The following is a 14,482-nucleotide window of genomic DNA, read 5'->3' on the forward strand; positions in this document are numbered from 1 at the left end:
AGAAACCCAGGCCAGGTGTGGTACCTGGATATTCTGACACTCCCCAGAGCAAGCAATTACCATTGGCCTTTCTCCTTCTCCTCAGGGGAAGGGCCAGTAGTAATGCCCATCACTGATGTAGTGGCTGATGATTCCACTTAGGGTGGTACTGGCCCTTGTGTCAGAGGACCTGGGCTCAACTCCTACTTCTCTTACTTTGGGCAAGTCTTTCAATTTCCTTAAGCCTCAGTTTTCTCACCTACAAAATGAGATGGATTAGACATTGTCAGAAGTCCCTTTGGGCTTTAGATCTATGATCCCATTGTGATATCTCATGTCCAACTTTTCCTTTCCATCTTTGCTGCTACCTCCTAATCGAAGCCTTCATCACCTTATGCCAGACTACCTTGAAAGGGTTCCCCCATTCCTGTTCTGTTCCTTCCTGAATCTCCCTGCCTGATTCTCATCTTCCTTAAAGATAGTTGTCACCAAACCTACAGAAACTGAGAGTTAGAAGGAACTTTAGAAGCTAACTCTTCCAGCAAGTAACTAGGCCAACATCTCCTCTACTAGGCCCCCAACAAGTGGCCATCCATTCTTCTTCTAATGACTTCCAGTTGAGGGGTTGTCCACTACTTCCTAAGGCAGCCATTTTACTCTGGGTCAGCATTTCTTGTGAAAAAGTTCTCATCGGTTGATGTCCTCCCTGAAATATGGAAATCAGGAAACTCAGAAGTGAACAACCAACTCCAAATGTCTAGGGTTGGACCAGGATCATGATGCCCCTTATTCCTGGACACTATTCGTCTCTTGATGAAGTTCAAGATCCCATTAGTTTTCCTGGCTGCCATATTACACTGCTGATTTAAATTGAGCTTGTGTCAGTCAACCGATAAGATTTATTAAGCACCAACTATGTGCAGGTATTCTTCTAAGTGCTGGAAATAAAAATAAAGGAAAAAGGAGCAGCTAGATGGTTTGGTGGATAGAGAGCCAGATCTAGAGATGGGAGGTTCTGGATTCAAATCTGACCTCAGACACTTCCTAGCTGGGTGACCCTGGGAAAGTCATTTAACCACAATTGCCTAGCCTTTAACATTCTTCTGCCTTGGAACCAAGACTTAGTATTGATTCTAAATCAGAAGGGTGAAAAAAAGAAAAGAAAAAAAAAGACAGTTCCTGCCCTCAAGGCGCTCCCAGTCTAACAAAAACAAACAAGATATACACAGGATGAATGGGAAACAATAAACAGAGTGAAAGCACCATAATTTATTTAGAGAGATTAAGAAAGGCTTCCAGTAGAAGATGAGATTTTAGCTGGGACTTGTGTCTACCAAAACCCTCAGATCTTTTTCATCTAAGTTATTGCCTAGCCACACCTCCCCATCCTGTACTTAAGGAACTGATTTTTTTAAGCGAAGTATGAGATTTCATATCGATTGCTATTAAATTCTGATTTGATGTGGCCCCATCTGTTAGCCAGTCAAGATCTTTTGGGATCTGTCTTCCCACAGGTTGGTTCTCTCCTCGCTTAGAATCATCTACAATTTTTGATATGGATGCCATTTGTGTATTTTTCCAAGTCACTGATAAAATATGAAATACCCCCCCCCCCCCCGGCCACTCCACCGGGGCTTTCCAGGAGGGAGAGCCTTAAACTTAACATTGACCCAACTCATACCTCTCCATCTTATCCCTAAGGAAAAGATGAAAGTTTTATCTCAAATGCTTTGATGAACTGTGGCTAAGCTTTAACTATAGCATTCCCTTTCACCCCTGCACCTAGGAACCCTGTCCCCAAAAAAGGGGAAATGAAGCTAGCACAAGACCATCTCTCCTTGGCAAAGCCATGCTGGCTCTTAGTAATCACCATTTCCCTTTCTAAATACTTAGAAGGGAGTTTCACAGGAAAATTCATTTAATCTCTTCATACCATCTTTTCCCATGACTACCAGGGAAGGAGTTACATCTTCACAAGAAATTCCCTGGCTCAGAAGCCCTCATTGACTCCACATCAAATCTAAACTCATCTGGCTTCCTTTGAAGGCCTCTGGAATGTGACTCTGTCCCACCTAGCCAAATGTATTCCCCTCTGCTCTCCAGCACTCACCCTCTGACAGTTTAATTAGGTTGGGCTCTCCAATACCCCATGAAGACATGGCGCTCATCATTTTGACTTAAATACCTTCATTTATTGTAAAGTGATAAGTTGCCTTTGTGGGACATGTATATCCAAACAGGTGGTTTAAATGTGGCTCTCAGGAGACACTGACAGTTGTGAACTGAAGTCTGGACAGCCCTGAGAAGGAGAGAACCAGCTTAATAGCTGGGTGAGTGGGGCAAGAGAGGCCTCAGAGTACCACCACACTGGGCAATCTCTACTTCAGTCGCTGAGGGAGTATCAGGCTAGATTGATATCCATCTGCCTCCCTAAATAGTGCTGATCCAGGGGTATGATGGGTGCAAAATGAAAGCCACTTCCCTGGTCCTTCTGAAACAGGGAGAATTGCCCCATGCTTCTACTTTTAGGTTTAATTCCTTCCCACCAAATACTAGTTATACAAGAGACCATGACAAACAGCAAGTACGGCAGTAACCCCATTTATCCAAATAGCAAACAGAAATCAAAGATGTTTTTTAATTGAAATTTAATTAATTAATTAATTCAGAATATTTTTCCATGGTTACATGATTCATGTTCTTTCCCTTCCCCCCAACTCCCTCCCCCCGTTAGCTGATGCACAATTCCACTGGGTTTTACATGTATCATTGATTAAGACCTATTTCCATATTATTGATAATTGCATCAGAGATGTTTTACAAATGAAAATATACCAGAAAATACACAAAGTAAATGAGCTCTTTAGATGGGAATGAGATGACAGCTCAGTTCAACCAAGAAAGAGCTCCCAATCTCAGCCAAGGAAAATCTCCCCCAAAAAACTCTAGGGAGGCAAGCTCAAGATTTTGATGGCTTTGAGAAGCCATCTAGAATTATCATCATCTCTTTCTCCTCCTCCTCTTCCTTCTTCTTCCCCTCCTTCTCTCTTAGAAGGTCTCTTTTTCCCCACACTCTAAAACCAAGACTGCCCCTCACACAGGAATGCATCCGGATTCTCTCTAGCAATCTGGAATCTCAACCTAAGCAGCAGCATGCAAAGCACCCGAGGCATAGATGGAAACCAAGGTTACAATCTGTTGTTTAGGTTACAGGCTGTTGTTCAGCCTTCATTTATCTACCTCCACTTTGGACTTCCAGCACAATTAGAGCCTGTAACTTTGAGAATGACCTACTATCCTTTTATTTTCCACAGTGGTTTGTAGCCTTCTGTTTCCCCCATCATGCCCAGCAGCTCAGGGCTGCAGCACTCTGGGTATATTTGTCAATGGGATGATAAGGAGGAGGCTCAGAGAAAACAGGAGCCACAACTGACTCAGCTGATGGAAAAATGGAATGATGAAATCAATCAAGCAACATTTTATTGTGTGTATATACTATGCACTAGGCTAGTTGCTGGGGACACCAAGATAAAAGAAAAACAGTCCCTCTCCTTAAGGAGCTTTCATTCTAATGGGAGACAACACATACATCTAGAAGTGTATTTAAAACACATATATGTAAATGCATGTTTGAAAAAACCATATAAAAGAGCTCTGGGGCAATCTTGGAGGGGAAGGCACTAACAGATGGGAGTACTAGGAAAAACCTCATGTAGAAGTTGGTTCTTGAGCTGTTTTTTAAGGAAAGTCGGCATCCCAAGAAGCAGAAATGAGAAAGGAGCACATTCCAGGCGTGGGGCACAGTTCCTGGAGAAAGGTATAGGAATAGGAAGTAGACTGTCACATATGAGTAAGAGCAAATAGGCCCCATATGGCTGGACCATAGAGTTCATGGAGGGGAATAATGCATGAGAAGGGTAGAATGAGGATAGCTTATGAAGAGCTTTAATTGCTAAATAGAAGAGTATATATTTTATTCTAGAGAAAACAGGGCAGCTAGATGGCCCAGTGGATAGAGTGCTGGGCTTGGAGTCAGAAACACTTTCCGGAGTTCAAATATGTCCTCAGACACTTACTGGCCGTGTGACCCTGGGCAAATCACTTAACCCTGTTTGCCTCCGTTTCTTCATTTGGAAAATGGGCTGGAGAAGGAAATGGCCAACCACTCCAGTGTCCTGGCCAAGAAAACCCCAAACTGGGTCAAAAAGAGTCTGGCATGGGTGGACAACAACAAAGAAAATAGGGAGCCATTGTGCATGGAGCAGGGGATGATGTGATCGGGTCTGTACTTTTGGAAGCTTTCTTTGGAGTATAAATTGGAGAGGGGAGAGACTTGAGGCCCTGAGCCCAACTAAAAAGCCATTGTAATTATCCAGGCAAGAGGTGATGAGAGTCTGAGTCATAGATATTTCTTCTTGGTCCCTTTCCAGAGTCAGGCTATCTCACTGAACATCCAATAGCTGGCTCAGTGCTTCTGAGCAGCCCCACTTGTTAAAAGGCTGGAGGAGGAGGGGAAAAGAAAAGAGGGATCAGCTGCTGAATTTTCTCTCTTTCCTACTTCCCAAGTCTGCCCTCCTAGTAAAAGCATGCAGAATGTCATCAATTCATTGATAGATTTGACTTTTTATTTTTCAACTGACAAACATTGATTTTCTCTCTTCCCACCTCCTTCCACTTCAAAGAAAAAACAAAAGCCTGGTCTAACAAATAAGTATAATCCGAGACTCAATTTTAATTGCTAAAATATTCTGAAAGCATCAGAGTAGAGACCTCAGAGCACCCTTTAGTCCAAGCCCTTCCTTTTACAGAATAAGGAGCAGATCTCCAGAAAGAGGAAGTGACTTAGCCACCATCACACAGCCAGTAAATCATAGCTGAGCAAAGATTCAGATCCGGGTCTCCTGATTCCCAATCAGAGTTCTTTTCCCTCCACCTGATGTGAGTAATCAAGGGAATGAGTGAGGAAATGAAGGAATGAAATAGAGAAGGAGGAAACCACCATCAAGGTCTCTGAGGCTATTGGCAGGTGGTTTCCCCCAGTTTTATGTGAGAAGGGAGAATATTATTTCTGGGTTCTGAAATGCTGGCCGTCAAGAGCCAGGATGTAAATGTTTCTTCAGCTTGGCCCCAGCATGGACTTGTCTGACTTTAATGGGCCACTTTCTAATTTCTCATTTATTTTTTAAAGAATCCTTTTCAGTTATAATTATAGGGTCCCTTAATGATCTATTAATTGGATCTTGTTCTTTTGTTTCATCTCTTAAAAGCCTCCTGCTGGGTTGGCCTGGCATCTCCTAACCTGCACGAGGCCCCAGGGGACGCCTCAGCAGAATTCCACTCCACAGAACCAGCCCAAGTTCCAGCAGCCTCTGAAGTCATTACTAGCTCAGGTGTCCTTCAGTAGCCTCTGCTGGGTCTCCCTGTCTTTAGTCTCTCCCTGCTCCAGTTCATCTTCCACTCAGCTGTCAAACTGATCTTTCTCAAGTGGAGTTCTGATCCAGTCACCTCTCCCTAGTTGATAAACACCAGCAGCTCCATATCACTTCCAGGATCAAATAGAGAAGCTTCTGTTTGGTTTTTGAAGCCCTTCACATCCTGGCCCCTTCCTATCTTTCCCCCTTCCACATATTCCAGTGATAGTATCCTTCTTGCCATTCCTCAAAAAGGTGCGTTTCTCTTTGCCTTTTTAAAAAAACCTTATCTTATATCTTAGTTTTAGTTCTAAGACTAGGACTAGGAAATTGGGGTCAAGTGACTTGCCCAGAGTCATATTGCTAGGAAGGATCCAAATCCAGATTTGAATCCAGGTCCTCCAGACTCCATGCCCAAGGCTCTATCCACTGTGCTAGCTGTCCCTCCCTTTGCCTTTTCTCTGTCTGTTTAATATGCTTGGAATGCTCTCCCTTCTCAGCTCAAATCCCATTTTCTATAAGGAGGCTTTTCCTGATGATCATCCTGTTGGTAGAGCCTTCCCTCTGAGGTTACTTCTTGTGTATCCTGTAGAGATCATATATGTACACAGTACTTTGCATGTTGTCTTTCCTCATTAGACTGTGAGCTTCTTGGGGGCAGCTGGGGGGCTCAGTGGATTGGGAGCCAGGCCCAGAGATGGGAGGTCTTGGGTTCAAATCTGATCTCAGATTCTTCCTAGCTGTGTGAGCCTGAGCAAGTCATTTAACCCCCATTGCCTAGTCCTTACCGCTCTTCTGTTTTGGAACTAGTATATAGGATTAACTCCAAAATGGAAGGAAAAGATAAAAAAAAAAAAAAAAAAAAAAAGAGCTTCCTGAGGATAGATTGTGGAGTTTTTTTCGCCTCCCTTTGCATCCCCAGTGTTTAGCACAATGCCTGGCACATAGTAAATATTTAATAAATGTTTGTTGCCTTCCCGAATGTGTCTAGGGCCATTTATCTCCATGTTTGTTGCAGATCTAGGTACAGCCTTTGAGCCAAGTGTGGCAGAGATGATAAATTAATCAATCAGTCAATCAATCAATAAATGTTTGAGGCACAATAGAGTGGAAAGACAATTGGATTAGTTAGTTGGGTTTCTGACCGTGCCCCTCACTGGCTTGGTGACCTTTGGTAAATCACTTCACCTACTGAATCTCTCTTCCCTCCTCCATAAAACACACACTACAGTATTTCTCCTCACAGGGCTGTTGTAAGAGTCATGTGAGAGAACGCATGAGATATCACTTTGTAATCACAAAATGCCAGATCGGCGTCAATGGCTGTGCCTCATTTGGCCAGCCCTTTGTAACCTTGCCCTGTGCAAAGATGCTCTGGGACGTGTAGGTGCATAAGAGAGCCTCTCTGCAGTCAAGGGAGCTCACCGTCCACATATGATCATTGTAGCCTCGGAAGGGACCTCGGAGGCCCTCTAAAGCACCCCATCCCTGATGGCTAATTCCTTACCTACGTCCCAAAGGCTTCCCAAAGGCAACCCAATTTGCTTTTGCATCTCTCGAATTGTTAGGAAGTTCTCCCTTATATCCAGCTGAAGTCTGACTCTCTGAGCGCCCATTCCCTGCTGGGGTATGTTGTCACCATTTAGGTTATATTTTAACATCCCCGCTGCCCCGTCTTTTACAGGTACTTCTGCCCTCTGAACCAAGGAGAAAAACTCTCATCTCTTTTCCAGATGAGAGCCTTTTCAATACCTGAAGACAACTTTGTCTCCTTTCCATCTTCCATTTTCATTCTTTGTTCCTTAACCAGTCTACCTGGGGCAACTTCTCAAGCCCCTTCACCATCCTGCCTGCCCTTCTCTGGATGTTTTCTAAATCATCAGTGTCATTCCTAAAAGGTAAAACACAGAGACCTGAACACACCACCCTGTGAACAGGTCCAACACTTTCCTTTTTCTGTCTACTTAATGCAGGCCAAGATCATCAAATTAACCTTTGTGGGTATACAAGATTATGAGCTTATAGCCAACAAAATCACCAGATTCCCATCCCCCCAAGAATTGCCATATGGTGATATATCTCTCCTTATTTTACTTGTAATGTTGATTTTTTTAACCCAAGTTCAAAAGCTTTACATTTATCTCCATTCAACTTCATCTTATTATATTTGTCCCAGATTTCTAGCCTGTGGAGACATTTTTGGATCCTGAATCTATCGTCTAATTCATTAGGTCTCTATCTATCCTAGTTTTGGGTTACTGAACGTTCGGTAAAAATATCATCCCTGGGTTTTTTCCTGAGTCACTGATTAAAAATATTAAATAACACAGCATCAAGCACAGATCCCTGGGGCACTAAGACCTTCCTCCAAATTGACATTGAACATGAATGACTACTCTTTGTTTCTGATCATTGGCTCATTTCCAAATCTATCTTGCTTTAACTTCTAGCCCACATTTCTCCATCTGCTCCACATGAATAACAGGTGATATTCTATCAAATACTTCGCTGAAACCTAGGCAGACTCCATCTCTAGCATTTTCCCAACCAGCCAATCTAATGAGCCCGTCAAATAAGGTAATATGGTTAGTCTGGTATGTCCTGTTCTTAATGAAACCATACTGTGGACTCTTTGTGATTACTGCTTCCTTTTCTGAATGTTCATTAACCTACCCTCTAATAATATAGCCTAGTCTTTTGCCAGGAGTTGCAATTAGGGTCATTGTCCTATACTGTCAAGCATCTATTCTCTTTCTTTAAAAAAAAATTGGGACAATGTGGCAAGCATGAGTACAACCTGCTCATGAGTTGATAAGGAGACGTGCTGAATAGAGTAGAGAATATTTAAGAAAGGATAGTAGAAAACACAATTGGGCGGGTTGGCTGGCAGTGGTTATACGTGTTCTTTAAAGCAAAGCAGAAGAATTTCTATTTAATATAAAAGGTAATAGAGAGTCATTGCTGATTCTTGAGGAAGAGAACATGATTAGGCAGTAATTGGGAAGGGTGGGAAGGTGAAGATGACCCAAATTAATCTCACAGGCCAAATACAATGATTGGTTTTTTTTGTTTGTTTGTTTTTTTAAACCCTTGTACTTCGGTGTATTTTCTCATAGGTGGAAGATTGGTAAGGGTGGGCAATGGGGGTCAAGTGACTTGCCCAGGGTCACACAGCTGGGAAGTGGCTGAGGCCGGGTTTGAACCTAGGACCTCCTGTCTCTAGGCCTGACTCTCACTCCACTGAGCTACCCAGCTTCCCCTAATGATTGTTTTTTTAACTAGGAGACTAGGTTGGGTCACAATATGGAACTGTAGAATTTCAGAGCTGGAATATACTATAAGAATAGGTACAGTAGAAAACTCACTGACTCTGGAGTCAGAGGACCTAGGTTCAAATCTTGCCTCGGAATCATACTATTCCATAAACTTGGGCAAGTCTCTTAATGTCCTTGGACTTCTGTTTCCTCACGTTAAAAATAAAAGAGAGAGGTAGCTAGGTGGCTCCATGGATAGAGTTCCAGGCCTTGAGAAGGGAGGCCCTAGGTTCAAATGGCCTCAGACACTTCCTAACTGTGTGATCCTGGGTGAGTCACTTAACTTCATTTGCATAGCCCTTACTTTTCTACCTTGGAATCATACTTAGTATTGATTCTAAGACAGAAGGTAAGGATTTTTTAAAATAATGAGAGTGGGGATTAGGCTAGATGGCCATTAAGGTTCCTCCTGGCTCTGAATAGTTATCAAATGAGGAAATATTTGTAAAGGCTTTTGTAAACCTTGAAGAACTATATGGATGTTAACTAGTTAATTTATGTACAAGTGCCTTAGCCCCTCCCTCTCTCCCTCCCTCCCTCCATCATAGAAGGCATCATCCAGGAGACAGTGGTGATTATTATGTCTTTCATGTTTCCATTTTTCAATTCATTCTCTGGTGGTGGTAACAGTCACAATTTATTTTTCAAGTATTAAATCTGTAGTTGTGTATTTCCCCATTCCTTATCCAGGAGTTCTTTCCATGTTCTTTTTAAATGAACGTATTCATCATTTTTGTTATCGCATACTGCATTTCTTTTTGAAGTAGATGTGTGAAAAAGGCCTGATAACAGGTGAAGGAGAGAAGCAAGATCTTTCTAGGTACTATTCAATTTCTGCTCAGAATTTAGCCCAGAAAGAAAAAAAAAAAAAGAATTTTCCAAATAAATCTTCCAGTAAACGGAACTAAGTACAGAAAGAAAGAATACTAAGCAAAATTTTCCCTGAGGTTGCTTCAGAAAAATAGCCCTCCCATTCTGGAGAATCCTAGAGCTTGCTTGCTCTGGCCTTGACTAGCTTCTCATATCTCAAAGGAAGTCAAACTAGGAAGGGGTCCAGTTGGGGGCTCTGGGGAGCCTATTATTTTCTGGGATTCGAAATAAAGAACATCTCACGTTACTAACCTGCTTTACAAAGTGATTTCTTAGCACTAACAACCCTGTGAGAAAGGTGGTGTTTTATGATCCTTGCTTTGTAGATGAGAAACCCAGACTCAGAGGGGGTGATTTGTTCCAAGTTACCTCCCTGCTAGGGATTAAGACCAAGACTGGAACCGGCTGCTTCTCTCCTATCCTCTCAGATGCTCCCAAGGGGACAGTGTGTCCTAGTAGAGGCAGATGAGGCCTGGAGGAGATATTTGGAGATGGAGTCCCAGCCCTGTTTCTGACCCAAACCGAGCAGAGAAGAACCCCTACTCCAATCTCTTGTCTTTCTTTCTGCACAATGGGGCTAAAGTGGGCTTCGTTTCCAAAGAGCCTCTGCAGCTTTCTTTGAAGGTAAAAAAGTTATTATTGCTCACACAGCACTTCAAAGGGACTGGGCTAGAAGGTTCCACTCAAACCCCAAATATCATTTCTCTCCCTGGGACAAGACACAGTTCTTTCTCTGTCTCTCAGGGCCTGGTGAACACAGCTGTGAGCTTTGGCCCGGTCCCAGCATCCCTGGAAAGCAGCATGAGCTAGTCCCTAGAGAATGCCATTTCCAGGGACTGGGTCTGGCTGTGGGAGCATTTGCACAGCCCCCAACCCACCCTGGCCCTGGCTGGACTTCAGGCAAGAGCTAGCCGCCAGCCTGAGGGGAGGTCACTTCTCAGGCAGATTGGCAACTTTGGGCTTCCTACTCTTGTGGCATGTTGGTCTAGCTGGTGCCATCCAGGAGCAAAGACCAGGTGGGCATCTGTGTCAGTTTAAACTAGAGACAGGAGTAGCATAGCTTTGGCTGGAGAATAATCTAGGGGAAGGCTGTGTGGAGGGCTTTGAGATCCAGTGTTGCTGAGATGGTTTTTCCAATTCATGCTTGAAGCATGCTCTATGCCCAGACTTGTTATGCACTGGGAGCCATACAAAGAAAAAAAGAGGAGACTGTTCTCCACTGGCTTGTACAAGTCTTGACGGGGAGATAATATGTGATTATGGAATAAGTTAGGTGACACTAAAGATGGCATGATTGGTTCAGCATATCATTGTATGCAGAGAAGGGAGTTTGGCAAGGAATATGGGTTGAGAGGGTCTAGATTCATAATCCTTAGTGCCACATGCCACTGTGTGACTTTGGGCAAGTCACTTCACTTGTGAACCCCAAAAGTCCATTTCTAGGAGAAGGTTGGACCCTCCAATATAATCGGGCTGGGCCTTGAGGTCCATTCCAATTCAAAAGCTACTTTCCAACATTTGAGTAATAGTTGTAGATTGCTGAGCACATAAGATGAATAAATGCCTGTTCCCTTTCCTATTGGTCCCCAAGGATCTCTTTAATGCTACAACCTTATTGAGTACTGGGTAAGTTTTTGAAGGAAGAAGTTAGATTAAGTAGGATTTAGAAAATGGGAAGAAAGAACTTGGGGGAAGAGTTAAAGTGGGGGAAAAAGTAGAAAGAAGCAAAAGGATCAGCTGGGATTGGCTTTGCAGAAGCAGAGGTCTTTTGGTGTGGGGTCACAGTTGAGGAGGCCAAAAGCTAGTTTATGGAGAGCCTAGAATGAGAGAACAGCTTAGACATGATTCTGAAGATAATGGGGAGCCACCAAAGGTCTTATAGCCAATTAACCTTCACCTGATAATTAGCCTCAACTAGAAAGGGGAGGATATCACTTTTCCCATTCTGATAATAAACACCTGGGGTGGAGGGGAAGTCAACCTATGTGGACTTGTTTGCCAAATAAGTTCTCCTAAAAGGTTCACACATCTACCCAGGAAGTCATCTTAACCTAGGATGAGGTTAGCCCTCCCTCATTGAGAAGGCTGACTCCTATTTGCTTGAAGTATTCTAAGGAGAGGATCTAAATCTTTGCACCACCAGGGATAGAATCGAGGCTGGCTATCTGGAGATGCTCCTGGTCATCGGGCACTAGGGAATGGACACATGCAGAGGTGGGAAAAGATGGAGGATTCTCTCCCTGCAGACACCCCCACCCTACGTACCAGAGATGTACAAAGGACAGTCATATGTAACAAACTTGTTTTTATTAGAAAAGTAAAAAATATTGCATAGGTCTTAATACTTGAACATCAAGTGTATTCCCGTAAACGGTTCTAGATGGAAGCCCCATATGGCACTACTTTGGGAAGGGGGTTCCAGCCCCCAACCCCACTGCTTGGCCCTAGCACTTCCCAACTCCCTTGTCAGGGGCAGAGAAGGCTGGCTGCAGCTCCCAGCAGTCATTTTCCCCCTCTTCAAGTGTCAAAAGATCTCTAGAGACCCCAACACCCAAACTCTTCCTGTGTTCTTACATTCTCGAGTCTGTAAGATAGCTGCCTAAAAACAGGTCAGTAGTAGTGAAGCTGAACCAAAAACACACACACTTGGCCCCTTCAGACCCTGGTTTTAAGTCACACAGGACAAAAATGACAGAACGATCCTCTATTAACTCCCCAACCCCAACCCTCCCTGTTAAACACAAGCACACATACCCGAACCCCTTTGCAAACAGGCCAGGACCCACACAGCCCAGCTGCTCAGTTCTGGCCTCCACAACGTCAACACCCATTACTTGTCATCTTCACTGTCAGTAATAATAACAATAATAACAATAAAATAAGGAAATTCATGCTACATATCAGTTTGGAGAATGTGGCTGGCCCCTTGGGGCATCTGCAGATCCCATACTCCCCCCTCCCCTCCCCCCAGGGGGAGGTTCACACCTCTGAAGAAGCCAGCTCTACCTTCCCAATCAGCCACCTGCCCACAGCACGCGGGGACTCTGGGTGAGCTTCCCCCAGAAGGTGGGCCTCGCCTCCCCTCCAACCTCCCTCAGTGGTGGCCCAGTCGTTTTCCACAAAGCAAGCCCCTTGCCCTCCCCGCTGGCCAGCTTCCGTCCTCAGAAGTGGCCATTCCCCCTTGCAAGTGTCCCGTGGGCAGGGGGCGGGAGGAGCCCAGGCCTGGATCTCAACACTCTTCGATGAGGAGCTGCTCTGAACTGTACAGTTTCTTTTTAATGACCCGAAAGCCGGTGCTCAGGGTAAGGGATTGGCTGAAGCCCGGAGCGAAGGAGGAGGGCCCCGCGCTGAAGAGTCCCTGGATCTTGGGCCAGAGTCGGGAATCCAATCTCAACACCAGGGTCAGCTGGAAGGTGGGCACCAGGCTGGGGTCGACGGCCAGCTGTTCCACGCTGTGGCAGCTCTTGCCTTGCTCCACGCAGACATCCAGCAGGGCACCCCGAAGGCCGCAGGGCTCGCTGTAGGCCAGGCGCATGAGCTCCTTGCCCACCTGGGCCACCAGCTGACTGGGCATCAGAAGGCGGGCTGGGCGCTTGGTGCCCAGCTTGGCCTGGGCCAGGGTTTCTTGGAGGAGCTGCATCAGATTCGAACAGAGGTGCTCATCCTCTGGGTCACTGAGCAGGTCGAAATCGGGCAGAGACACCTCATCCATGTACCCGGAATCTGGAGAGAACATTGAGGAGGGTGAGCGGGCGCAGCTCAAATAATCCAGGGACAAAGTGGGGAGGCTGAGAAAGGGGGCGGAGCTAGCTTCCCTTGTCTAAGGCGCCGGGGGAAGGCTCTGGCTAGCATTCACGCCCCCCTAGAGCTCCTTCTTGGCCTCAGTTTCTCTCCATCCCCTCGGCACCCGAATGCCACCCACTCTCCAAAGAAGTCAGGGGGGTGGATGGCAGCAAGTAGGGCGACTGAGGCTGGAATGGTTAACCCTTTCTGCGCTGCCCCTCCAGGGAGGCTCCCCGCCCCCCTCGGCCCGTTTTCGGCTCCTCCCTGGGCTCCAACTTACCCTCCTCGGGGCCGTAGCCGCTGTTGCTGCTGTCCAACGACTCGCAGTCGGAGCTTTCCAGACTCGCGCAGCGGCCAAGTCCCTCTCCTCGGGCTGCCGTTCCCCAGGCCGAGCGCTGCTGCGGCTGGTCCGGGGTGGACGGCCGCGAGGAAGACGAGGAAGAGAAGCGATCCCAGAGTCCTGGCATGGCTGGCACCTTCTGCCGCAGCCGCGTCTGCGAAACTGGAGTCAGGTTCAAGGCACAGGAGAGGGAGGAACCCACGGATGGGGTCAGGCTGGAGACGCTGCAAGGAGGAACACGGACGCGGGGGTCAGTCCCGGGGCTGGCACGTCCTTCCCTTCCCCCCCACCCCCACCACCGGGGCGAGAGGGACCCAAAAGGATGGATGCTAAGGACCCGGGGCGCCCTTGTCCCGCCAAGGGAGGTTCGGGGGCTTGGGAGCACTTACCGGGGAAACCTGGCGAGAGCCTCTGAGGACAAGGACGGGTAGCGGGCGACTGAATGGATCAGGAGCCCCGAGTTTCTTACAATGAAGCGGAGGGAACGAGAGATGCCCAGGTTTAGCCTCCCACTCTACCCTCCCCCTGCTCTTCTCCTAGCCGGAGCCGCGAGCTTTCTCCTATTATATCTCTTGAGCGGAGCGAGGCCACGCCTTCTTATCCAGCCGGAGTTCGGGGCCTCCTGGCTGCCCAATCGCGATCCGGGAGTGTGGCCCAGCTTGACCAATGAAAGCCAGGCGCACGTTCGCAACGTTCTCTCCTGCCTGGTGACAGCGGCCGGGGCCCCTCCTTCTTCCCTCTCCCCACAGCAACCGGTGCTCTCAGCTTCCCCCGCCCTCCCCACC

The 14,482-nt window shown here is 46.2% G+C and overlaps 1 protein-coding gene across 1 annotated transcript; it reads right to left on the reverse strand.

The window, feature by feature from the left end:
- Positions 1-11,864: 11,864 nt before the first annotated feature.
- Positions 11,865-14,225, reverse strand: DDIT4 (DNA damage inducible transcript 4). The gene is made up of 3 exons (XM_044662821.1): positions 14,087-14,225; positions 13,638-13,921; positions 11,865-13,297 (listed from the first exon to the last, which is right to left on the reverse strand). Exons 2-3 carry the CDS (start codon positions 13,822-13,824, stop codon positions 12,804-12,806), a joined length of 681 nt encoding a protein of 226 aa, XP_044518756.1. The 5' UTR covers positions 13,825-13,921; positions 14,087-14,225; the 3' UTR covers positions 11,865-12,803.
- Between the last annotated feature and the right edge of the window lie 257 nt (positions 14,226-14,482).

This window comes from Gracilinanus agilis, chromosome 2, assembly GCF_016433145.1.
Source record: "Gracilinanus agilis isolate LMUSP501 chromosome 2, AgileGrace, whole genome shotgun sequence".
In the NCBI taxonomy this organism is placed as follows: Eukaryota; Metazoa; Chordata; class Mammalia; order Didelphimorphia; family Didelphidae; genus Gracilinanus; species Gracilinanus agilis.